The 27927-nt window shown below is 41.4% G+C and overlaps 1 protein-coding gene across 1 annotated transcript; it reads left to right on the top strand.

Annotated features, from left to right (window-relative positions):
• The first annotated feature begins 10263 nt into the window (after positions 1-10263).
• LOC149445921 (macrophage migration inhibitory factor-like) lies at positions 10264-27196 on the top strand. Its single transcript, XM_089653207.1, has 3 exons — positions 10264-10466; positions 19140-19312; positions 26955-27196. Exons 1-3 carry the CDS (start codon positions 10359-10361, stop codon positions 27031-27033), a joined length of 360 nt encoding a protein of 119 aa, XP_089509333.1. The 5' UTR covers positions 10264-10358; the 3' UTR covers positions 27034-27196.
• The last annotated feature ends 731 nt before the right edge of the window (positions 27197-27927 follow it).

The raw sequence follows: 27927 nt of genomic DNA, 5'->3' as shown, positions 1-27927 counted from the left end.
GCATCATTTCCTCATTTCACTTCCTCACTACCTGTCACAGATTCAAAGGCTTGTAAATACCAATATAGCACCCCCCTTTTTCAAATGACCCCTTTTTGGAAAGTAGACAGCCCAAACTGTTTGCTGAGAGGTTTGTTGCTTCAATGGAAATTTTTTTACCACAAGTTTTTGTGGACAACAAATTTTTTTTTTTTACACAAAATTGTCACTTAAATTATATATTGCTCACACATGCCATGGTTATATGTGGAATTAAACCCCAAAATGCATTCTGCTACTTCTCCGGAGTATGGGGATACCACAGGTGAGAGACTTTCTGAGGGCTTCACAGAATGGCTGTATTTATACAGAGATTAAATTTCACACAGGTGGACTTTATTTACTAATTACTTGACTTCTGAAGGCAATTGGTTCCACTAGATCTTAGGGGTATCAGAGTAAAGGGGGCTGAATACAAATGCATTCCATACTTTTCAGATACTTATTTGTAAAAAAGTTTGAAAACCGTTTATCATTTACCTTCCACTTCACAATTATGTGCCACTTTGTGTTGGTCTATCACATATAATCCCAATAAAATACATTTACGTTTTTGATTGTAACATGACAAAATGTTGAAAATTTCAAGGGGTATGAATACTTTTTCAAGGCACTGTATTTCTTCATTACACTTCCTGACTACCTATCACAGTTTTGGAGGGCCTGAAATACCAGAATAGTACAACTCCTCCCCCCCCCCCCCCTCAATAACCCTCTTTTGGAAAGTAGACACTTGTGAGAAAAAAATGTAATCTGCAAAATACTCACCATGCCTCTAATTAAATTCCTTGGGGTGTCTACTTTCCAAGAAGGGGTCTTTGGGGGGGGGGGGAGGGTTGTGCTATCCTGGCATTTCAGGGCATCCGAAATTGTGATAGGTAGTGAGAAAGTGAAATGAGGAAGTTACGCACCTTCAGGCTTTCAAAGGGGTCATTGGATTTCGGGCTCCTGTATGCGGTTACGCTTCCAAAAAGTCGCACATGTGGTATCCCAATACTCGGGACATGACAAAATGAGGATAATTTCAGTTGGTATGAATACTTTTTCAAGGCACTGTAAAGCCCCATTAAAAGCCTGAAGGTGCTTATTGGATTTTAGGGTCCTGTACGCAACTAGCCATAAAGTCTCTCACATGTCGTATCCCCTTACTCAGGAGAAGTAGCAGGCAGAATGTATTTTGGGGGTAATTCCACATATACCCATGGAATGTGTGAGCAATATGTCATTTAAGTGACAACTTTGTGTAAAAAAAAAATTTTTTTTGTGATTTTCTAAAAACTTGTAAAAAATAAAGTCTTCTATAAAAATGCATCTCAGCAAATAGTTTGAGGTGTCTACTTTCCAAAAAGGGGCCATTGGGGGGAGGGGCGGGGGGTTGTTATCCTCACATTTTATGCCCAGCATTAGAAGCTTATGCCACATATCACCCACTCTAACCACTTGAAGACCAAGCCTTTTCTGACACATTTTGTTCACAAGAAAAACAGTATTTTTTGCTCGAAAATTACTTTGAACCCCCAAACATTATGTATATTTTTTTTTAAAGCAGAGGCCCGAGACAATAAAATGGTGGGTGTTGCAATTTTTTATGTCGCACAGTACTTGCGCAGCAATTTTTCAACTGCAAGTTTTTTTGTTTTTTTTTAAAATACACTTTTTTGAATTTTAATGTACAAAAACATGATATATTACCCAATTATTTGGTAAAGTATAAAGAATGATGTTATGCCAAGTGAAAGGATTAATGGAATATAACCGAATCCATTTTGTACACACTAATACAAGATGCTTTTTTAACATACACATATATATGAAGTTTGTACACACTAACAAAACTGTCCATGCCAGCTTCATGTAGAAATAAGTGTTTTTAAAACTTTACAAAAAAGGAGATAAGCTTTACTCTCATTTCTGAAAAGTTGTAACCACAATTTGGGCGTTGGGCCAGATTATAGCTATGGTCGGGGCGTTAGGCCAGATATGGTGTGACAGATAAGGCAGAAACTTGTAAATGCAGACCTCATACAAATAATTGTTGAGTTAAGGTAAAGATAATGTACATGTATTTGATTGAATGGTCTGAAGGTGTGTCTGCCCAAAGGCTACAGTATAAAAACCCTGATGTTATGCCAATAAAGCTGAAGTGTTTGCAATCGCAACTGAGGTGACTTGAGTGCATTCACTTTCCGAGATCCAGCTGTGTCCAGGTGTGACCATTGGTATCCTGAGGGGGTCCCCAAGGAACAGGAAAAAGACCACCTACCTACCTGCACCAAGTAAATAGTTAAACATAACATGCATTAAAACTGTGCACACCCCGTGCAACGTTGACAAACTACATACATTTTTAATATCCATAGGCGATGCTTTAAAAGCCTTTACAGGCTACCACTTTAGATTTACACAGGAAGTCTAGTGCTAGAATTACTGCCCTCAATCTGTCGTTCACGTTGATACCTCACATGCATGGTGCAACCACTGTTTACATACCAACACGGGGCTGATGTTTGCATAATTATTATTTATTGTTATTTTTACACTGTCCCTTTCATTTTTCTAGTCACTTTTATTATCACAGGGAATGTAAATATCCCCTGTGATAGCAATAGGCAATGACAGGTATTCTTTTCTGAGAATTATCCACTAGGATTGCTTTTGCATGAAAGCCAATCACGAGCTGAAAAAACGATACCAGGATGATTCCTGTAGCTGCAGGCATCATCCTGGTATACCCAAAGTCCAGTGATATACCAGTATGTTGCTTTTCCTTGTTGGGCATATATGTTCTTTTCTTTTATGCAGCCTGTGGGCTAAATGAAAAAAAGAAGAAATCTCTGCCAGAAAAAGTGTGCTATGCCCACCATTACAATATACCGCCCTGCATCCACCCACTTCTAATGTTGGGCATACATGAAATGAATCATATTGATCGATGTGGATGAAGAAATCCAAAGCCAAAAATTTTTTTTTAAAAATATATGCTCAGTCAAAGGAGCGATCCACCCACAGACCTGTTTTTTTCAAGACCTTAGCAATTCGCCCTGGAATGCTGTCAATCAACTTCTGGGCCACATCCTGACTGATGGCAGCCTATTCTTGCATAATCAGTGGTTGGAGTTTGTAAAAATTCATGGGGGGTTTTTTTGTTGACCCGATTCTTGAGGATTGACCACAAGTTCTCAATAGGATTAAGGTCTGGGGGGTTTCCTGGTCATGGACACCAAATTTAGATTTTGTTCCCCAAGCCACTTAGTTGTCACTTTTGCCTTATGGCAAGGTGCTCCATCATATTGGGAAAGGCATTGTTTGTCACCAACTGTTCTTGGATGGTTGGGAGAAGTTGCTCTTGGAAGATGGTATTGTACCATTCTTCATACATGGCTGTGTTCTTAGGCAAAATTGTGAATGAGCCCACTCCCTTGGCTGAGAAGCAACCCCACACATGAATGGTCTCAGGGTGCTTTACTGTTGGCATGACACAGGACTGATGGTAGCGCTCACCTTTTCTTCTTCGGACAAGGTTTTTTACCAGATGCCCCAAACAATCGGAAAGGGGATTCATCAGAGAAAATGACTTTACGCCAGTCCTCAGCAGTCCAATCCCTATATCTTTTGCAGAATATCAGTCTGTCCCTGATGTTTTTCCTGGAGAGAGGTGGCTTCTTTGCTGTCCTTCCTAACACCAGGCCTTTCTCCAAAAGTCTTTGTCACACTCTACGTGCAGATGCACTCACACCTGCCTGCTGCCATTCCTGAGCAAGCTCTGCAATGGTCGTGCCTCAATCCCGCAACTGTATCAACTTTAGGAGACTGTCCTTGCACTTGCTGGACATTCAATTAATTGCAATTCACCTGATCACTCTTCATGATATTCTGGAGTATATGTAAATTGCCATCATAAAAACTAAGGTAGCAGACTTCGTGAAAATTAATATTTGTGTCATTCTCAAAAATTTGGGCTGTAATCTGTAAGGTTTGCTAAAATGCAGGTCCTTATTACAAAGCGATCAGACGCCTCAAATCTATTAATAAGTTAGTGGATCAGATAAATAAAGCATTCTGAAGGATGTTTGGGTAGTTACAAAATGAACATTAGTTTTGTATTTACTCAGAATCATGACCACCAACCTATATGGATTGTGTCACAATCAGGGGTCAGGCTCAAAGGCCAGTTGCTATAGCAGTGGAAAGGCTTACCTGAAACCAGCAGGATAGGTACGCAGGCAGGTCACCGTGGCAGAGGAGTGAGATCACCCGAGGTGTGGAGTCTAAGTACCACCCGGTGTTCACCAGAGCTCGTAATAGTGGAGATGGATTTGGCTGCGTGTTAGCACCAGGTCGCGGTCCTCAGGATCACCTCACCAGGAGGTGAGCAAGCGGAGGTCCAGTAGAAAGAAAGCAGAAGAAATATTGCCACTCACTGCAGAAGGCCTAGGTTCGGACCCAGGCTCTGACAGTACTCCCCTCCTCACAGGACATCTTAGGACCAGGCTTGTGGGGAAACCTCTGGTGGAATTCTCTTGTTAATCTAGGAGCATGAACATTTTCCTCAGGCTCCCAAGAATTCTCCTCTTGCCCATATACTTCCCATTGGACAAGATATTGCAATTTTCCTCTAAACATCCTAGAGTCAAGAATCTTCTCCACCACATATTCTTCTTCACCCTGTACTTCAACAGGTGGAGGAGGTGGAAGAATTCTTCCAGAGAAAGGATTTTCGTGAAATGGTTTGAAAAGCGATACGTGAAAAACAGGGTGAATCTTCATACTGTCAGGAAGTTTTAAGTGAATGGTGACTGGGTTGATGTGAGCAGAAATCTGGAAAGGTCCCATAACTTTTGGCCCAACTTTGCAGATGGAACATGAACCTTCAGATTTTTGGTTGATAGCCAAACCTTGTCGCCCACAAGAAAGGTAGGAAGTTATCTGCGATGTCTGTCGGCAGCCTTTTTTTTAACATTCCTGAGCCTCCCCCAAATTCTCGATCAGCTTCGCCTGAATCTCCTGCAATGTAATTAATCTGTTGGCAACAGCAGGAATTTGAGTTGTGATAGGGAGATCAGGAATAAAAACTGGGTGATACCCCGTATTGAGGAAAAAAGGGCTTTGGGAGGTGCTATGTTTAGCATTGTTGTAGGCAAACTCTGCTGTAGGTAGATAGTCCACCCAGTCATCCTGAAGATAACTGACAAAACACCGAAGGTACTGCTCCAAAGTTTGATTGGTCCTCTCGGTCTGACCATTAGACTGCAGGTGAAAAGCAGAGGACAGGTTAACTGTTACCCCTAAAGCTGAACAAAAGCTTTTCCAAAATTTTGATGTACACTGTACACCTCTCTCAGATACCACATCATCAGGAATTCCATGTAGTTTAAAAACATCTCGAACCATCAACTCCACAATTTGTTCAGCAGAAGGTACCCCCTTAACAGGTATAAAATGAGCCATCTTAGTAAGACGGTCGATGACTACCAAGGTAGTGGTCATTTCTTTTGAGGGAGGTAATTCGACTACAAAGTCCATAGAAATTGACCCCAAGGTCTTGATGGAACAGGAAGTGGCTGTAGCAACCCCAAAGGAGAAGCTCGGGGTGCCTTATGACGTGCACACGTCAGACAGGAGGCCACGTAGCGTTTGATATCTTTCCTATAACTAGGTCACCAGAAGGAACGTGACAAAAGTTCATCTGTCTTTGAAATCCCAAAATGTCCCACACGTTTTGAGTCATGAACTAATTTGAGGGCTTCCACCCGAGCAGACAGGTACATAGAGACGATGTGCTTGAGTCCAAAAGCCGTTCTTGTATTCAAGGTTAATGTCCTTAGGAGGATCATTGAGAAGTGGGTCATTCTCATACGCCTCTTTGAGAAGACTTAGGAATGTCTTTCTACTTGTGGCCCCTAGGAAGATCTTTTGAGTTAGGATTGAACATTCAGAGTTGCCCTTCTGGGGAGGCTCAGACAGCATCCCTGATAAGGCTCCGGCCTTACCATTCCTCGATCCTGGTCGATATGATGTAATAAAATTGAACCTGGAAAAGAATAAAGACCAACGTGCTTGTCTAGGAGACAATCTCTTGGTCAAGCGAATGAATTCCAGATTTTTATGGTCAATGCTCTCCGAATGGCACATCAAGATGAGAGTAGGCAGGGACGTCATGGCAGACCGTCCACCAACAAGGACCACCCGATGGCAGCCTGTAGAGGGAGTGTATAGGCTGAAATAAGGGGTAGAAGGCACCAGGCAGCCCCCCCAGAATCAAAGTACCTTGGGGTATAAATAATGTAAATAAATATACAAAATACAAAAGAACAGGAGAAAATCCCCCCTCCTAAGAGAGCATGTATAATAGTCTTAACACATAGAAAGTGCTCACCAGTATATCCTTGTGTAACGCATAGATACTATAAATAGTACTGATCAGGTAATCATGCACCAATTAGAGCTGTGAGTCACTGGCGCCAAATAAATGACATAATAACAAAAAGCTGCGTACAACCAAGCTGTATGTGCAACCTAGTCACAGTCCCCCTGCCATGCGCGTGCGCAGGGCCGCTCTGCCCATCACGCCCCAATGTGACGCCAACGTCATGATGTCACGCACATGCACAAGGCCGCCGTTGCACCCATCCGGCCCCAGGCCCAGTGACAGCTCACAATTGGGCTGAGCAGCCCAAAGATGGAAGGGGCATACTGACACCTAGTGGGGAGAGTACACTATGGGCAACAAAGTCTGAGGCCGTAAAACAAACAGGCCCCCCTGGGACAACGCCACCAGAGCAGTTTTTTCAGCACTTTTGCGTTAAAAAAAGGCACAAGAAAAGCTCAAGAAAAATGCATCCCTTTAAATTCAATGTATGTCTTCATACTGGTCCATTGAGCTTCCTATTTGGTATTAAAAATCCTGCTTGCCATATTTTTGGTGCATATTTGGTATGTTTAAAAAAAAACGCACACCAATACTTTTTTTTAGGGCTTTCTGCAAAAATGTACTACAGTCTGTTTAACATGGTTTTCTATGGGACAGATTCACATCTATGCTTTTTTTTTTTAAATCTCCCCTCTCTCTCTCCCCCTTTCCCTCTCTCTCTCTCCCCTCTCTATCCCTCCCCCCACTCCCTCTCTTTCTCTCCCCCCTCTCTATCTCTCCCCCCTCTCTCTATCTCTACCCCTTTCCCTCTCTCCCCCCTCTCTATCTCTCCACCCTCTCCCCTCTCTCTCTCCCCTTTCCCTCTCCCCCCTCTCTCTCTCGCCACCTTCTCCCCTCTCTCTCTCCCCTCTCTATCTCTCCCCCTTTCCCTCTCCCCCTCTATCTCTCCCTCTCTCCCCCCTCTCTATTTCCCCCCCCCCTCTCCCTCTCTCTCTCCCCTTATCTCTATTCCCCCACCCCCTCTCTCTCTCCTCTCCCCCCACCCTATTTCCCTTCTTTTGCTCCTCCTTTCTTCACAACTCTCTCTTACTCCCCTCCCTTCCCCATACTCTCTCACATCTTTTCTTACTTCCCTTTTTCTCTCCTTTCTTTTCAACCTTCTCAGACTCCTCTTTCCCCTCTTTTGCTCCCTCCTCTCTCTGTCTCCCCCTCTCTCCTACTTTCCTGGTCCCTTTCTGGGCAGGGAAGAGGGAGAGTGGGAGAGGAGCCGAGCTGCTTCACCATGGGCCTCTGGGTTGTACTTTCCCCCTGGGGGATAGTTGTGTGGGTTACAATGGAGTGCACACTGCTAGGTTCAGTCATTGTGATACAATACTGCTTTCATGTCATAGCATAGTAAATCATGACTGCAAATTATATATGGCTGTGGATGATGCTTGGTATACATTTACAGCCTAGGTATGGGCCATGGTGAATAATGCATTCATACACTATTACACTGACCACAGTGCATGATGCTGAGGGTTGGCAGAAGCAAGCAGGAGGACACTGTACAGTGTAATGTATTATTCATTTTTATTGCTTGAATTATTTTTCCTTTATGGGCGTGAGTGGGGCATCATGTCTAAATTTTGCCTAAGGCATCATAAAGTCTAGAGCCACCTTTGATCTTAATTCCACAAATGGTTCGATAGAAACATTTGGCTACGTTGAACATATGTGCTTTACAGATTAAGGAACTGGAAAAGCAAGTGGAGCACCTCTCTGGTGTCAATGTATTGTCAAGGGCCATACATTACTTTCTCAGAGAAATCCCCAGCAAGAAGTTTCAGAGGGTACCTCATAGACAGGAGATCTGCCCTGATCTAGAAAGATTTAGGAGGAGGACCATTTGTAGCCCCTCAGAAGTCACACGTGTTCGATGTTTAACACTTTTTTTAATGTTTTTTATTTTCTAGATGTTACTTCTGATAGTAATGTGTATCAATGACACAACATGGTTTTACAAATCCAAAGTTCAATTTGCTGTATCTGTCCAGTTTAGCCATATACACTGCTCAAAAAAAATTAAAGGAACACTTGGAAAACACATCAGATCTCAATGGAGAAAAATATCATGCTGGATATCTATACTGATATAGTCTGGGTGATGTGGTAGGAACGTAAGGATGCTCCATCATTTGATGAAAAGGAAAACGATCAACCTACAGAGCATTGCATTCAAAGACACCCCAAAAATCAAAGTGAAAAAATTATGCAGCAGGCTAGTCCATTTTGCCAAAATTTCAATGCAGCAACTCAAAATGGTACTCAGTAGTTTGTATGGCTCCCATGTGCCTGTATGCGTGCCTGACAATGTCGGGGCATGCTCCTAATAAGAAAACAAATGGTGTCCTGGGGTATTTCCTCCCAGATATGGACCAGGCCATCACTGAGCTCATGGACAGTCTGAGGTGCAACCTGGCAGCGTCAGATGGACTGAAACATGATATTCCAGAGGTGTTCTATTTAGGTCAGGCAAGCGTGGGGGCTATTCAATGGTATCAATCCCTTCATCCTTTAGTAACTGCTTGCATACTTTCGCCACATGAGGCCAGGTATTGTCATGCACCAGGAGGAACCCAGGACCCACTGCACCAGTGTAGGGTCTGACAATGAGTCCAAGGATTTCATCCCAATACCTAATGGCAGTCAGGGTGCCATTGTCTAGCCAGTAGAGGTCTGTATGTCCCTCCATGGATATGCCTCCGCAGACCATCACTGAGCAACCACCAAAACGGTCATGGTGAACAATGTTACAGGCAGCATAACGTTCTCCACAGCTTCTCCAGACCGTTTCACGTCTGTCACATGTGCTCAGCATGAACCTGCTCTCATCTGTGAAAAGCACAGAGCGCCAGTGGTGGACCTGCCAATTAAATGACAAATGCCAATTGAGCGCTATGGTGCCGGGCAGTGAGCACAGGGCCCAGTAGAGGACGTTGGGCCCTCAAGCCACCCTCATGAAGTCTGTTTCTGATTGTTTGGTCGAAGACATCCACACCAGTAGCTGAAGGTCATTTTGTGGGGTCTGGCAGTGCACATCCTGTTCCTCCTTGCACAAAGGAACAGATACCGGTGCTGTTAATGGGTTAAGGACCTTCTATGGCCCTGTCCAGCTCTCCTAGAGTAACTGCTTGTCTCCTGGAATCTCCTCCATGCTCTTGAGACTGTGCTGGGAGACAGCAAACCTTCTGGCAATTGCACATATTGATGTGCCATCCTGGAGGAGCTGGACTACCTGTGCAACTTCTGTAGGGTCCAGGTATCGCCTCATGCTACCAGTAGTGACACTGGCCCTAGCCAAATGAAAAACTAGTGAAAAACAGTCAGAAAAGATGAGTAGGGAAAAAAATGTCAGTGGCCTCCACCTGTACAACCATTCCTGTTTTGCAGGTCATCTCATTGTTACCCATCTAGTGCACCCGTTGTTAATTTCATTAATACTAAAGCAGCTGAAACTGATTAACAACCCCCTCTGCTACTTAACGGACCAGATCTATATCCCAGGTGTTTAATTTTCACTGATGTCCATTGACAATGCAGAGCTGTAAAAAATTGTGTTTCAATGGTTCGCTTGTGTAGAACTGAGAAGTAAATCACCTTCTGGTGCTACTGCAAAAGTCATGTGAGTGCCAATAAAAAGCAGAACTGTGGAATAGAACTGAGTACTACACAGAAAACATTGTCAAGCCATCAACTGAAATAGTTACAGTCAGGTCAGTTAGGTTGTATAAGCGTAAAGTTACATTCCTGACAAAAGGGGTTGGGTTGGGCTGGGTGGAGTTTCTATGTCATGTGCAATATTTAGATTTCAGCAAGAATCCTATTGCTAGACTGTTTCAAAATCAACGGACAACTGCAGCTGCTGCCTAATACCCATTACAAATACTTGGACTTCTAACCGATCATGCCTATATTCACCTTGTACACCAATGTATGCCAGAGTGCTGTACCACCCTCTCTGACGTCTGACCTGTGCCTGCTGCTTGAAAAGGTCATGGATGTACCCGCCAAGGTAATGCTATATGCTGTCTCTTTAGAGGGCAATGTTCCTTCTTTATTATATAGTTCTAGGGAATACAAGTGACACAGGTTTTTATGTTCTGTGCTGCATATCTTAGTATGTTGCTGTTATACAAAACCTAAATTTAATGTAATATTAATCCTTTTGGCTTGGCCAGTAAGCTTTGAAGGTGGTGGGTATATTATTCTTCAGAGGTAACTTTTTGATGAATATAATTTGTTCCTTTTTTTTTAATCCATCACTTATTGAGTTGATATGTATTTTGTTATACAGTACTGTTGGGCTACATATTCGAGTCCAACAAACATTGGGTGTCCATGTGTTCAGGGAACACACAAACATCACAAGCGTTCGGCGGGCTGTTTGCACTCTCAGAGTGCATTGTGATTGGCCAAAGCATTGCACCTGACCTGTGGTCAGTTGCAATGCTTTGGCCAATGACAGCTGAATTCACTGTGAGAGCCATGATTGGCCAAAGTCTCGGTGACTGAGTCCACGCCCCACACTATATAAGTCTTCTCGCACAGCAGCCTTGTGGTGTGTGATGGTGGAGTTAGTTAGGTGAGGTTAGTTAGTGGTGTAATACTATTTATTTATGTATTACAGGTACTTATATAGCGCTTACATAGCGCAATGTATGCAGCGCTTTACATATATATTGTAAATTCACCCTCAAGGAGTGTACAATCTAAGGTCCCTAACTCACATTCATACATAGACATACTAGGGCCAATTTAGATAGGATCCAATTCACCTGCCAGCATGTCTTTGGAGTGTGGGAGGAAACTGGAGTACCCAGAGGAAACCCACGCAGACACAGGGAGAACATGCAAACTCCGGGCAGGTGGTGCCGTGGTTGGGATTCGTACCAATGACACTGCCAGGCGGAAGTGCTGACCACTTAGCCACTGTGCTGCCCCGTAGACAGTATAGTCAGTGTAGTGAGTGTAGTGCGGTGTTGTAGAGCAGTGTAGTGGTGTTTGTGTTGTTTTTAAAGCACTTCTGCATCACCGCTGTTCCCATTTTTTTTTTAACCTTGGTAATATTTTTTATTGTTTTTTTTTGCAGCATCAGCTTCTGTTGCTGCATCTTTTGTGTTCTCCCTTCTGTGTCTGTTGTTTTTTGTTTTTGCTTTTTTAATTTTTATTTGATTTAATTTTTGTTGGCCACAGCAGCAGCACTAAATCTATAAGGGAAAGTGATGGCGAACCTTTTAGAGACCGAGTGCCCAAACTGCAACCCAAAGCCCACTTATTTATCGCAAAATGCCAACACTGCAATTAAACCTGAATACTGAGGTTTTAGTTTAGAAAAATCAACCCATACATTAGCATCTTTTGTCTTAAAAGAAAAACACAATAACAGAGCTTCCACTGACCACCAGCACAAGGGGGCAAAGTTCCACTGACCACCGGCACAAGGGGCAAAGTTCCCCTGACCACCAGCACAAGGGGGCAAATTTCCACTGACCACCGGCACAAGGGGGCAAAGTTACATTGACCATGGGCACAAGGGGGCAAAGTTCCACTGACCACAGGCACAAGGCGGCAATGTTCCACTGACCACGGGCACAAGGAGGCAAAGTTCCACTGACCACAGGCACAAGGGGGAAAAGTTCCACTGACCACGGGCACAAGGGGGCAAAGTTCCACTAACCACCAGCACAAGGGGTAAAAGTTCCACTGACCACCAGCACAAGGGGGCAATGTTCCATTGACCACCAGCACAAGGGGACAATGTTCCACGCACTTTTTCTCCCCAATTTTGGGCGGTGGGGTTCCCCTTAAAACCTCACACACTTAAAAAAAAAAAATAATGTGGGGTCCCTACTAACCTTCCCACCAGAATTAAAGGGTCTGGTAGAAATTTTTAGGGGAACCTCACTTCCCAGAATTGGGGGAAAAAAGTGCATGTGGTTCCCCCTAAAAGCCATACCAGGCTCTTTAGACCTGGTAGGACTTTTAAGGGGAACACCACCCCCCAAAAATGGGGGGGAAGCGTGGGGTCATCCCCAAATTCTTACCAGAACCATGATCCGATGCACAGGCCTGGCAGGCAAAGAAAGGGGGGGCGAACTAGTGCCCTCCCCTCCCTACACCTTACCAGGCCACGTGCCCTAGGCATAAAAGAAAAAAAGCAGCGTGGGGTCCCCCCTTAATCCATTCCAAACCCTTTAGGTCTGGTAGGAAGGTTAGGAGGGACCCCCACAGGACAATTTTTCCCCTTTAGGCCTGGTAGGACTTTTAAGGGGAAACCCACCCCTAAAAAATGGAGGAAAAAAGCATGGAGTGCCCCCTAAATTCCTACCAGACCCTTGATCTGAGCACAGGCCTGGTAGGTTAGGAAGGGGAGGGGGACAAATGAGCACACCCCCTCCCTGCGCCTTACCAGGGCACGTACCCTCAGCATGGAGAAGGTCCTCTTCCCCACAACCTTTGTGTTTGCGGGGGTCTGCGGGCAGGGGGCTTTAAGCAATGAAAAATGACTACCCCTTTAAAAATTGTACATTTTCAAATTAGTTTTTTTCACTGATTCATGTCCCTCAGGGACCTGAGTCCCCATACCCCTTTTATGGCCAAATAACTTGCATATAAGCCTTTAAAATGAGCACTTTTGAATTTACAAGTTTGAGTTCCACAGACTTGCATTATGTTCAAAGTTCACGGTCAAACTTTCCTTAGGTTCGAATTGTCGACTGTGAACTGAACAGGGGTGTGCTCGACCCATCACTATTATACAGTATATAGCAAGCTTGAGACATATAGCATATACAGTATTAACATATAGGTGGGACACACCTAGCATTGTTTTTTAGAATAAAAAAGCCATTTGATATGTGATAAAGGAACCTTGCTTTACAATATGATTGCATTTGATTGCATGAAAATAGCCATATGAAATCAAAGGGAATAGAAGGACTAATTCCACCCAGTGTTCTGTGCATGTCATTAACCATTTTCTTCCCATCCAGGTATTTGCTGACTAAAACAGTTTCTGAAAGATGCGGTCCTTTTAATAAAATGATTTCAATACTAATCAATCATGTTGTGTACAGTATATACACCATTAGCTCCTAATGTACTGTAGATTAACAAAACATTATAGTGTGAGAACAAGTCTAAACAATCCCCTCAATTAACAGCTAATTAAGAAGGTCCTCATAATATATTATTATTATACTGGATTTATATAGCGCCAACAGTTTGCGCAGTGCTTTACAATATAAGGGAGACATTACAATACATTTCAGTACAGAAGGAATAGGAGGGTCCTGCTCGTGGAGCTTACAATCTAAAGGAAGGGGGAGGGGATACAAAAGGTGATAGCTCTGGGGGATGATCTGGTGGATGTGATTCAAGTACATTTCTTAGGTGGAGGTGGGGTAGGCTTCCCTGAAAAAGTGAGTTTTCAAAGATCGCCTAAAGGTAGACAGGGTGGGGGCTGACTGGACATGCTGTGGTAGGGAGTTCCAGAGGATGGGAGAGGCTCTGGAGAAGTCCTGGAGGCAAGCGTGGGAGGAGGTGATGAGGGAGCTAGAGAGGAAGATATCTTCGGAGGAGCGGAGTGGGCGATTTGGGCGGTATCTGTGGATGAGGTTGGTGATGTAGCTAGGGGCAGTGTTGTAGAAGGCTTTGTAAGCTGTGGTCAGTATTTTGAATTTTATACGTTGGGTTAGTGGAAGCCAATGAAGGGATTGGCAGAGAGGGGCAGCAGTCGCTGATCGGTTGGTAAGGTGTATGAGTCTAGCAGCAGCATTCATAATAGACTGAAGGGGGGATAGCCTGTGTAACGGTAGACCAGTGAGTATATAACTGTTAGTAAATCTCAGGTTAGGTTCACAGTTGTGCATCTAAATTTTGATGCATTTTTTGGCTGTATGATACTTCTTTCATGTTTTTTCATAGACATTATTGGGCTTCCTCTTGTCATGCATTTCTGCACGATGACCGAAAACACACAGGTGTGAATGGGGAAGCAGGCTGTAGAATGCTGACCATACACATAAAAAAAAATATTTTATCTATAACTATCTATATATGCAGTGCTTGTGAGCTATTATGGTGTATTGAAACCAATTTTAAACTTATAAATAAATAATAATTAATATTCTTGTGGTTCGCCTACACCAGTGGTGGGCAACCTTTTTTTTCAACTGAGCCAAATCTCGCCAAAACCACGATTGAAATTTATTTTGAGAGCCACATTTTTAAAACTGAAAATACATCCCCCATATAGTAATTCATCCCCCATAGTAATTCATCCCCCATATAGTAATTCATCCCCCATATAGTAATTCATCCCCCATAGTAATTCATCCCCCATATAGTAATTCATCCCCCATATAGTAATTCATCCCCCATATAGTAATTCATCCTCCATAGTAATTCATCCCCCATATAGTAATTCATCCCCCATAGTAATTCATCCCCCATATAGTAATTCATCCCCCATATAGTAATTCATCCCCCATAGTAATTCATCCCCCATATAGTAATTCATCCCCCATAGTAATTAATCCCCCATATAGTAATTCATCCCCCATATAGTAATTCATCCCCCATAGTAATTCATTCCCCATATAGTAATTCATCCCCCCTATAGTAATTCATCCCCCATAGTAATTCATCCCCCCTATAGTAATTCATCCCCCCTATAGTAATTCATTCCCCATATAGTAATTCATCCCCCATAGTAATTCATTCCCCATATAGTAATTCATCCCCCATAGTAATTCATCCCCCATATAGTAATTCATCCCCCATAGTAATTCATCCCCCATAGTAATTCATCCCCCCTATAGTAATTCATTCCCCATATAGTAATTCATCCCCCATAGTAATTCATTCCCCATATAGTAATTCATCCCCCATAGTAATTCATCCCCCCTATAGTAATTCATCCTCCCTATAGTAATTCATCCCCCATATAGTAATTCACCCCCCCTATAGTAATTCATCCCCCCTATAGTAATTCATTCCCCATATTGTGTCAATTCACTTACCTTTGCTCCGCGCGTTCCTCTCGCCGTGTTCCCGCGCCGTTCCGGTCTTCAGGGCGGACTGTGAGAGGAGAGGAGTTCGTCACACTACATCCTGACAGCCAATGTTTGCCACGCTCCGCGGGCCGGATTAAAAGGTCCGCCGGGCTGTAGTTTGCCCATTGCTGGGCTAGCTGCAGAGTCCTGACTTTTGGGGCGGCCGCCCGAGAGGAGGGAGGGGAGCGGGCGCCCGGCACACAGAAGAGCCGCATTGAAGTGTGTAAAGAGCCACATGTGGCTCGCGAGCCGCGGCTTGCCGACCACTGGCCTACACTAAACACATACCCATATTCATGTGCAGCTCCAATCAATATTATATACAGTTGTGTCGCGCTCCACTAATATTCACTATTTTACTAATAACCTTATGTGACTGATTATATGTTGATTTTCAAAATTGAAAAATTATGAGATAAAATATCCATAAACCGTAAATAGTGCAGTGAAAATTTCCTCTAAAAAGTATATATAATTTATAGTGCTCAAATTGATTTTATATAAATTAATACTAATCAATATAAATATAATTATAATCAAAAGTCCACACCATTCCAATGAAAACATTGCATCTTTCAGAAATGTGGTTGCACTAAATGGTTTGATAGCATTTAACCCGAAAAAGTGATCCTGTCACCAGAAGGCCACTGGAAAAGTAAATACAGTATATTGCTTCTACCGTTATAGGCTGCCTTGTCTGTAGAAGTGACCATGTGGACTTCCAGAAATCCTGTGTACTGAATATTTTTATTTTTCCCCAGACATTCATTTTAATCCTAACACTTAAAGTCCAATACAATGATCAATCTCCCCACTAACTCAATCATTTCAATATGTTTCCCAATAAAAGCTGCTGCATTCATTTTTTCCCATCACTTACTTTCTGAGATATGCTGTACTACATTGTTTTGAGGTCTTCATTATGTGCAGGTTTTATTTCATTTCCTCTGAAGCTGGTGGTTGTATTTAATAGAGGTGCACACATCACTTAAACCATAATCCTTTTCTTAGGCTGGCCATAAATATACAATGTTCTTACAGTTTTCTGACCAATTTCCTAAATAGCTAAGGTAACTAAATTTCCCATAAACTCATGCGGATGTGGAGAAAGTGGGTGAGAGACTGGGAAACCTGGGGATAAAAGAAGGCAAACACACACTAAACCTGGTCATATACCAGTAGATTTTTGAACCAATGAAAATTCTCAGTACATTTTGATGACTTGTAAAATGTCGTTCCAAAGTACTTCAAAATCTAGTTTGCTTTTAACATTTGATTTTGAAGTGAATGAAAACCACATACACTTTTGAAAATTGGTTTGGTCGGGAAACATATTCCATCCCCTAATTTTCACGTCACTGCAGCTGAAAACTTCGATTTGACCCCACTAGTGATCAGAAAATCAAACAAGGAGAGGAAACCTTTCAAATGAAATTCTACTAGTGTATGGCCAGCCTAAATCCCAAGACGCCATGCCTATGTAAGCAGCTGCAGCTGAAGAACTACAGAGGGACTGTGAGGAGACCTCTAAGATAAGTAGTAGAGGAATCTTGTGGCCTTCATGGCAGGAAACATACAGATCAAACCCGTAAGGCTCCATGTATATGGGACACCGCTGAACGATGGAAACTGACTGCTGGAAAACGTAGGTTAAAAAATGTCTGTTTAGCCGCGTTTGCATACCATGTTTATGCGCATTTGTGTTTAGAAGCATTTTTTAAAGATAACCTCAGGAGACCTTCCAAAATGCCCAGAATGCATTGAAAAACAGTAAAAAATTAACTATTTCAGACATTTTGAGAGAAATAGAGAGAGTAGAAGCAGAGAGAGCAGTATTTGAGATTAGCTGTCTTTTTTTTTGTAGTGTTTGGATGTGTTCCAGCTCATTTCTGTGCAGAAATTATTGCAGCAGTGTCTAACATATTTTCTTTCATGCAAAACCTCAAACTATGGGGGACCAGGTCCATTTGAATACCGGGAAAATGCTTTGCATGCATTTTTCATGATGAAAAAAGGCTCTGAACAGCATCTGGAAATAGGAGCGTTAAAAAAATTTTGCAAACGCTTATAAACACAGTTAGCTGCGTTTACACGCGTTTACAAGCGTTTAGCATTTGAAACGCTGATAAAATCTACTCCTGAACACAAGTTTGGTGCGTTCAAAAATAAATAACTGTAAACTCAACTGCCTGTAAATGACATAGTGTACATGGACACATAGGAAAACATTAGGGTGAGTTTAGGGGCTGCTGAAAAAAAACGCAGAAAAGCTCCTAAACATGAGTTTATCAGCTGCAGTGTACATGGAGCCTTAAACTGGAGCTGGGAAGAGGCAGAACACAAAATAAATGAGGAGGATCTGATTGCAACGCACAATGCTGACAAAGGTTCATTATTCCATTATTCACTATTGACTGACCAAAGATGATTTTTTTCGTGGATTTGAGCTGTATTTTAATAATTTCCCTGTGGGATTAATAAAATATTCTGATTATGATTCAAAGTATAAGTTCACCTTTGGAACATGTTACATGTTCCACCTGTATTTAGGGTGAAGCATGTAACATGTTTCAGCTCCTGCCTCCTCCAAGGTACTGGCAGACAGTGTACTGACAGTCTGCAGGATCCTGGCATTGCACCCGCAATCTGCTGATTATAGAATGCAATGCTTTAAAGGCTGCAGTATAAAAAATAATGCACATTTATTTAACCTGCATTTATTATTATTTTTTATGATGAATTCAGCCTTGAACACTAACCTTAGCTCCTAAAATCCTGAAAACATCAGTGCCATATCATCATTAGCCCATTGACAAGGTTGAAATCAGGCATGTTCAGATCCTATTTTTTATCCTGCCAAGAAGCTGCAACTGCAGACCAGCAGTCAGTAGCAGCCATAGCATTCCCTGACCCGCAGCTGTATGTATACATGGGGCATGTATACATATGGCTACTGGGTGGGGAGTGCCTTGACTGCTTATGATTGACAGTCTGCCATAACAGGTTCCTGGTGGAATGTCTCAGGTGGGACTAGGATTTGGAAACACCTGAGCTCATCCCTACCCATGGCAGACATTTTAATGTTTAAAGTATAACTAAAGGCAAAACTTTTTTTTAAATTTCAGATAGAGTAAGGGAGGGTTATAACACCTGTCAGTTTTTCTTGCCACCTCTGTCCCATTGGGGAGATTTGTCTTCACTTCCTGTAGCCAAAACAGGAAGTGAGGGGGAATCCTGGTGTGTCACTTGAACTTGTGTCCGCATTGGAGGGTTTCCCTATTATTAGTGTTCTGATGTCAATCCAAAACTTTACTTTCACTTTGGATGATACCAGTAAACAGGACAAATAGAGTGGGTGAATGTCCAAAACTGATAAAAAAAAGTTTTGCCTTTTAGTTATAATTTAATCCCTGGAGTCAAACCCACCATCGTCTGTGATAATGATTTGTCTGATAGCAGATGCATATGAGAACTGTGTTCTGTTTTCATTTTCTACTTTCTATCTTTCAGTAAAAAAAAATAATAATATATATAATTAAAATTATAAATGGTTGTTTCTTTTTAGAGAACAGTCTTAACATGTTCCACATTGTTCAGTGAACATTCCCATGTTTTTTATGTCTTTGTAGCACTTTGTTATAATACTTCACACTGATCAGCAGATGACATTTGGCAATACGTCGGATCCTTGTGCTGTGTGCTCATTGCACAGCATTGGAAAGGTTGAAGGTCCACAAAATGAAAATTACTCTAAGCTTCTGTGTGACATTCTGGATAAAAAGATGCACATATCTCCTGAAAGGCAAGTCTCCACCTAATCAAATTGATGGAACACAAGGGTGATGGTGATGGAACACAAGGGTTACATCTAGAATATATTACTACACAATTATCACATACTGTAGTTTAAAACAAACTGGAACTAAACCCCCCTATCCTTTTCAGCAAAGGAAGCCGCCTTCTTAGCCTCTATTTGATCTGCACCTGCCATGGTGCTGCACATGTGATCAGTTATGGCACCAGCCATTTGATGGTTTGACAGTTTAGGTGAGAGCACAAGTAAATGTGACAGCATTTCCAGCATGCCTTGATTGTTAGGCTGCATTTACACTTGAGCGATTTGTAGGTTGAAGCTCCAAAAACATTCAAAATTAAAAAATGAATTGTTCCCTATGGTGCCTGTTCATGCAATCAGGTGTGAACAGGCATAGTGGAGAACAATTCATTTTTTAAGTTTGAGCATTTGTTGGATTTTTCAAGTGTGAATGCAGCCCAACTGTTTTTAAAACCAGGAAATTAGGTTTAGTTCTGCTTTAACCATTTGAATACCGGGCAATTTTACCCCTTCCTGCCCAGGCCATTTTTCACGTTTCAAGGCTCTCACACTTTGAATGACAATTGCGCGGTCATACAACATTGTACCCAAACTAAAATTTTATCATTTTCTTCACACAACTAGAGCTTTCTTTTGGTGGTATTTAATCACTGCTGGGGTTTTTATTTTTTGCTAAATTAACAAAAAAAGACCGAAAATTTTGAAAAAAAACATGTTTTTCTTTGTTTCTGTTATAAAAGTTTGTAAATAAATAAATGTTCTTCATAAATTTAGGCCAAGATGTATTCTGCTACATGTCTTTGGTGAAAATAACCCAAATTAAGATGTATTTTTTAGTTTGTAGGAAAGTTATAGAGTTCACAAGCTATGGTATAGATCTGAATATTGATCAATCCTGAAGTACTGACAGCCAATCTAATTTCTTGAGGTCCAAGAATGTCAGAACAGTACAGATATCCCCAAATGACCCCTTTTTGCAGAGTAGACAGTCCGAGGTATTTCATAAGAGGCATGGCACGTTTTTTGAAGTTGTATTTTTTTTGTCATAACTTTTCGGAAAATTAAAAAATTAAAAAAATTATTTTCACTATTTTTTTTTTATATACTGTCACCAGTGCAGTACAGCGTCATCATATAACTGGCATGGCGGTGAACAGGGACACTGACTGGTGACAGTATGAAAAAAAAAAATATATATTTTTTTAATTTTTTTTATTATTTTCAATTTTTTATTACATTTTTTAAAAAAATTTTTAAGATTTTTTTTTCATATTTTACTATGACCATAGTAACATTGTACTACTTTGGGGAAGTGATCAGTATTTTTTTTTTTTTTGACACAATTTGCTTATAGCAAAGAATTACTTTGCTATAAGCAAGCATTTACCAGAATGAAATCGATTCATTCAGGTTTTTTTTTTTTTTTGTGCTTAGCTGTGATTTGGCCACAGCTAATCACATGACATGTGCATGTGACCTGCTGTGACCATTCACAGCTAAGCACTAGTATACAATGGATGGCATGAATGAAGCCATCCATCGTATACAACTGTCATGTGACCTGCTGTGATTGGTCACAGCAGGTCACATGGTAAGGCAATTGGGGCCGGTACTCAGATCTGTCATCGGCCGTGTCCGAGGTACACGGCCGGTGACAGATTGCGCCGCTGCGCGGCTCTGCAACCGCGCGAACTGCGCATGTGCGGGAGTACGCCAAATGGCGTGCACCCGAAAAGGTGAAGCATTTTTGCCGCCGCCAAACGGCTATAGGCCGGGCGGCTAATGGTTAATTGTCAGCCTGGTTTTCAGGTGAAGCAGAAGATATGGATATGTGATGATCAGGTGCCTGAACTCCATAAAAGTCAGCTGGTTGCAGTAAGTGACAGAATATCCTAAAGCAAAACTAAACCCACCTCTCCTTTACAGCCAAGGAAGCTACGTGCTCAGTGTCTGTTTGGTCTACAGTTGACATGGCGCTGTACATGTGATAAGTTATGACACCAGCCATTTGATGACTTGACATTTCGGTTGACCCCACATGGAAGAAAATATATTTGAAATATTCTTCCCAAATATATTGACATATATTTGAAATGCTACAATTTAGGCCATATTCAATATATTTCAATAAATAAATAAATATATATATATATACACACACACTGTATGTTGAAATGTGTTTTTATTACAAAATATATGAAAAATATTTTTAAAAATACATTTCAAATATACTGTATATCTTGAAAAATTTAAATCTACATTTTTGGAATGCATTTACAAATATATGTAAAAATATATGTTAAAATAACTTTTTTATATGTTAAAAAAATCTGAAGAATATATTTTAACATATATTTGGGAAGAATATTTTTTAAATATATTTCAAATATATTTTTTTTCTATATGGGACATAAGCATACTAACAACAATTGATAGATTTAGTCCTGCTATAAGATGCATTACTGCTCAAGATAGACCAATTCCAAAATTCCAGTTGCCTACATGACATCTTTAGTGATAAAATGGGAAGAAGCTTGTCAAATAAGCAAGCCACATTAACCAGAGAGCAAGCACAGATCAGTAATAACGATAATACTTGTGTAGAATTTGGTAGGTAGAATTGAAGCAGAAATTAAATAGGGGTCAATACGAGAAGACTAGTCAGTGTGTGCTTTATAGTGGGTGGTTGATACAGACCAAATATCAAGAAAGTGTCAGTGACAACAGGGCAGATTCCCACATCCCTCCCAAGAGAACAGCTGAGGTCACTTGTGTTCAGGGAATGTGGTATGGCAGCATGTATAGCATTTTTGCTCACTAAGCTGTTTCCCATGAAAGAGAACAGACAATGCAGTATCGCTTCCAAGCATAAGCCTTTTGACATCTCATTGAAAGATTGACAACACTGACTACATAGAAGCATAGCACTGTGTCATTTGGTTATTCTGTTTCTGCTTTTCATATTCTATGTTCCAAATTTTAGAGAGATCTAGAAGACACAAATGATAAAGCTCTGCTTTGCAAATCAAAATTAGGGTTTATAGTTGCTTCATCCCATCTTTACCCCTCACCTAGGTGCCGTGGATCACTTGCCTGCTTTAGGGATTAATCACTTGCCCTCCAGAGGATTTACCCCCCCTTCCTGACCAGGCCATTTTTTGTGTTACGGTGCTGCGTTACTTTAATTGACAATTGCGCGGTCATGCAACGTTGCACCCAATTGAAATGTAGCTCCTTTTTTCCCACAAATAGAGCTTTATTTTGGTGGCATTTGATTGCCCGTGCCTTTTTTATTTTTTGCGCTATAAAAAAAAAAGCTGCCAATTTTGAAAAAAAAAACAATATTTTTGACTTTTTGCTATTAGACATGTCCAATAAAAAAATTTAAAAAATCAAATTTCGTCATAAAATTAGGCCAAAATGTATTCTGCGACCTGACTTTGCTAAAAAAAAATCCCAATGCGTATAAATTAATTGGTTTACGTGAAAGTTATAGCGTTTACAAATAACGGTGTATATATACTGGGATTTTTATTTTTACTAGTAATGGCGGCGATCAGCAACTTATAGCGGGACTGCGGTGGGCATTCTGACACTAAGGGGAACTGACTTGGTGTCACTGACATCCCCAGTGACACCAATACAGTGATCAGGGCTAATAAAAAGCACTCACACTGTACTAATGACACTAGGAAGGAAGGGGTTAACATCTGGGGTGATCAAAGGGTTAACTGTGTGCTGTTTTACTAGGAGGCTGTGTGTTTGTGCTTCACTGTAAGCACACTGCTTTGCATGGCTGTGCTGTGCAACTGTTTACAAACAGTTCTCCCCCCACATCGGAGATGCTCGGCAATCACCGGACGCCAGTGAGTAATCACTGGCTGGGACCCGTTGATTGACAGCCGTGGCCACAAATCGCAACAAGGGTAGGGCGCTTGCGTGCGCCCCCAACCTGGAAATGCGAAATCACGAATATATACATGATTTTGCGCACCCCTGCCTCCCTGTATCAGTATATCTGCTATAGGGTGGCGGGAATGCGGTTAATTGTTAGTATGGTAAAACTGACTTGTCAGCCATCGAGCAAGATGGAGGTTGGGAGATGATATGGGAAGCTGCAAAGCTAAACCAAGAAACAGTTACACCTCCCAACATGAAATGGGAGATAGCAACACTTTTAAGATCCATGTACACTGGGCTTAAAAAATGCTGCTTCTTTAGGAGTTTTGCGTTTTGCCTGTAGAAGCAGCTCAATGTGTATCCATGCACATTACTGTAGGTTGTTTAGAGGCATATTTTAAGCTCAGCGTTTAGAGGCAAGTAAAAAAAACCTTCTAGTTCAGGGGTGGGCAAACTTTTTGACTCGAGGGCCGTAATGGGTTCATATATTGGACCCGGGGGCCGGACCAAGAGTAGATGAATGATGTGTATGTGTCATCCATAGTAAGTATAGTAATATTCCCCCATAGTAAGCATAGTAATTCATCCCCCATATAGTAATTCGTCCCCCATATAGTAATTCGTCCCCCATAGTAATTCATCCCCCATATAGCAATTCATCCCCCATATAGTAATTCATCCCCCATATAGTAATTCATCCCCCATAGTAATTCATCCCCCACATAGTAATTCATCCCCCATATTAATTCATCCCCCATATAGTAATTCATCCCCCATATAGTAAGTCCCCCATATAGTAAGTCCCCCATATAGTAAGTCCCCCATATAGTAATTCATTCCCCATATAGTAAGTCCCCCATATAGTAATTCATTCCCCATATAGTAAGTCCCCCATATAGTAATTCATTCCCCATATAGTAAGTCCCCCATATAGTAATACATTCCCCATATAGTAATTCATTCCCCATATAGTAATTCATTCCCCATATAGTAAGTCCCCCATATAGTAATACATTCCCCATATAGTAAGTCCCCCATATAGTAATTCATTCCCCATATAGTAAGTCCCCCATATAGTAATTCATTCCCCATATAGTAAGTCCCCCATATAGTAATTCATCCCCCATATAGTAAGTCCTCCATATAGTAATTCATTCCCCATATAGTAAGTCCCCCATATAGTAAGTCCCCCATATAGTAATTCATTCCCCATATAGTAAGTCCCCCATATAGTAAGTCCCCCATATAGTAATTCATTCCCCATATAGTAAGTCCCCCATATAGTAATTCATCCCCCATATAGTAAGTCCTCCATATAGTAATTCATTCCCCATATAGTAAGTCCCCCATATAGTAAGTCCCCCATATAGTAATTCATTCCCCATATAGTAAGTCCCCCATATAGTAAGTCCCCCATATAGTAAGTCCTCCATATAGTAATTCATTCCCCATATAGTAAGTCCCCCATATAGTAATTCATTCCCCATATAGTAAGTCCCCCATATAGTAATTCATTCCCCATATAGTAAGTCCCCCATATAGTAATACATTCCCCATATAGTAAGTCCCCCATATAGTAATTCATTCCCCATATAGTAAGTCCCCCATATAGTAATTCATTCCCCATATAGTAAGTCCCCCATATAGTAATTCATTCCCCATATAGTAAGTCCCCCATATAGTAATTCATTCCCCATATAGTAAGTCCCCCATATAGTAATTCATTCCCCATATAGTAAGTCCCCCATATAGTAATACATTCCCCATATAGTAAGTCCTCCATATAGTAATTCATCCCCCATATAGTAATTCATCCCCCATATAGTAATTCATTCCCCATATAGTAAGTCCTCCATATAGTAATTCATCCCCCATATAGTAATTCATCCCCATATAGTAATTCATCCCCCATATAGTAATTCATCCCCATATAGTAAGTCCTCCATATAGTAATTCATCCCCCATATAGTAAGTCCCCCATATAGTAAGTCCCCCATATAGTAAGTCCCCCCTGTGTCAATTCACTTACCTTTGCTCCGCGCGTTCCTCTCGTATTCCCGCGCCGTTCTGGTCTTCAGGGAGGACTGTGAGGAGAAGAGTTCGTCACGCTGCCCCGCCTACATCCTGGCTGCCCCGCCTACATCCTGACAGCTGCAGAGTCCTGACGCCCGAGAGGAGGGAGGGGGCGGCCATCCAAGAGGGGGGGCGGCCATCCGAGAGGAGGGAAGGGGAGAGGAGGAGAGGAGGCCGCCCGCCCGCCCGAGAGGAGGGAGGGGAGCGGGCGCCCGGCACACAGGAGAGCCGCATCTAAGTTTGTAAAGAGCTGCGGCTTGCCGACCACTGGCCTTGCGGGAGCCTAGCTCCGCGGGCCGGATTAAAAGGTCCGCCGGGCCGTAGTTTGCCCATTGCTGTTCTAGTTGGTGTTTTTTATATGAGTTTACTGGCAGAAAAAAAAGGTAAAGTGCTCGTAGGTTTTGTTTTCTCCCTGTAGGTGGCACTCATAACAAGCTGCACCTCAGCTTGGAGAGGAAGTCCAGGAGAAACAGCGTTTCTCTATGGTTTCCTTGGTCAATGGAGTAGTGTTCTGGTTGGCTATGCTGCACCCTTGAGACCCTTGCGGCCATTCTGGGTCAGCAGGGTCTATTTTATGACCCTGTACCTGAGTTTTGATGCGCTTTTGGCATGTGGCTAGTGTAGGGAGAGAGACCCTGCTTGTTAGGGAAAGTAACTGGCAGTAGGGAAACGTTCCTGGCAGGAGTGAAAGAGTACAGACTCGCTATACTGATATGGAGCTTCCCTCTTGGGTCCAAATCGGCCAGACCATGCTTCACCCTTTGAAACAGACACTGTCAACACCTCTCTTCCTACAGTTCCGACTATTATTATTTCAGGTACTTATATAGCGCCATCAATTTACGCAGTGCTTTACACATATATATTGTACGTTCACATCAGTCCCTAACCCTCAAGGGGTGTACAATCTAAGGTCCCTAACTTACATTCATATTTACAAATATTAGGGCCAATTTAGACAGGATCCAATTAACCTACCAGCATGTCTTTGGAGTGTGGGAGGAAACCGGAGTACCCGGAGGAAACCCATACAGGCACAGGGAGAACATGCAAACTCCAGGCAGGTGGTGCCATGGTTGGGATTTGAACCAACAACCCTAGTACTGCCAGGTGGAAGTGCTAGCCACTGTGCAGCCTACTGTTCTCCCGCCAGTGTGTCTGTAAAGTTGGCATTCTGTTTAATACAAGTAGCAAGTTTCGCTGCAACCGGACTCTGTGTATTTACTACCCGCACCACGCAGCACCTACCCACACACTCCTAAATGCTTCTAAACGCCTGTACAAAGATATATATAAAAGAAACAGCATGGACCCTTAAGTGCAAACTATTTAGGAAAGGGGAGCACTTCTGTCACCAGTCAGGAAGACCAAGAAGAATAAATGCTCAAATAATATTCAGCTCTCTGCAGCTTTTTTTTTAACCCCTTAGCTTTAAATTTATAATTTAAGCTTTTAAAAATAATCAATGCAATCAGGTAGAGTTTAATTGAAAAAATGAGTGCAATAGTAGCAAACATTTTTAAATTGAAAAGACTAGGAAAGAGTCATAGCTGATTTCATCATTAATATGTTTTAATTTGGTAGTTTAGATTTTTTTCATGTGGCTTAATAACACTATGTTCATTCTTTTTCTTAGGATTTACATCACTTTTTTTGACATGAAGAGTGCTAATGTTGGTTGGAACAGTACTCTTTTAGCGAATGTCAAATTTTGATATGCCAAACAGATGCCATTCTTACCTCCAAACCTCATTGTTCATTGCCATGCTCATGCCTTACTGTCCTGTTGAATAAACTGCACTGATTTGCTCAAATATCAATTGTGTTAAGGTTTATATTGAAAACCTAAAAATTAAAAAATGTGATTCTTGTGAGCTACTATGGTGTATTCTGTGCATATATGTCTTAATATAGTGAATAAAATTAAAGTTAAAAAACCAATATAAATTTATAAAAATATATATAAGTGAAATATGTGCAAAATGAATGTGCTTGTGTGTATACTTATTGATTAAATAAATAAATAAAATAAATGAGTGGCTCGCCTACACCATACACATACTCATACAAGTGTGTTGCTATAATCAAAATCAAATCCAAACGTGTCGCTCTCCACTAATATAATTAAATGTGAAATATGCAAAAATGGTATATATATAAATTAAATAAATCAATAAATATAATTTTAAATATTTTTTAAATGACATACAGGTGTATGTGAAACTCAAAAAATTAGAATATCGTGCAAAAGTTAATTTATTTCAGTAATGCAACTTAAAAGGTAAAACTAATATATTAGATAGACTCATTACATGCAAAGAAAGATAGTTCAGGCCGTGATTTGTCATAATTGTGATGAATATGGCTTACAGCTCATGAAAACCCCAAATCCACAAACTCAGAAAATTAGAATATTGTGAAAAGGTGCAATATTCTCGGCTCAAAGTGTCCCACTCTAATCAGCTAATTAAGCCATAACACCTGTAAAGGGTTCCTGAGCCTTTAAATTGTCTCTCAGTCTGGTTCAGTAGGAATCACAATCATGGGAAAGACTGCTGACCTGATAGTTGTGCAGAAAACCATCATTGACACCCTCCATAAGGAGGGAA

The sequence above is a fragment of the Staurois parvus genome, unplaced genomic scaffold, assembly GCF_062004578.1.
Source record: "Staurois parvus isolate SC_StPar_1 unplaced genomic scaffold, SC_StPar_1.0 ptg000704l, whole genome shotgun sequence".
NCBI lineage: Eukaryota > Metazoa > Chordata > Amphibia > Anura > Ranidae > Staurois > Staurois parvus.
This window is presented reverse-complemented; position numbering and strand designations above follow the sequence as displayed.

Coding starts and splice junctions, on each gene's coding strand:
- LOC149445921 (XM_089653207.1), top strand. CDS start 10,359: ATGCCTATATTCACCTTGTACACCAATGTATGCCAGAGTGCTGTACCA. Junction 10,467..19,139: donor TCATGGATGTACCCGCCAAG/GTAATGCTATAT, acceptor ATGTCTTTGTAG/CACTTTGTTATAATACTTCA. Junction 19,313..26,954: donor ATGCACATATCTCCTGAAAG/GCAAGTCTCCAC, acceptor TCTTTTTCTTAG/GATTTACATCACTTTTTTTG.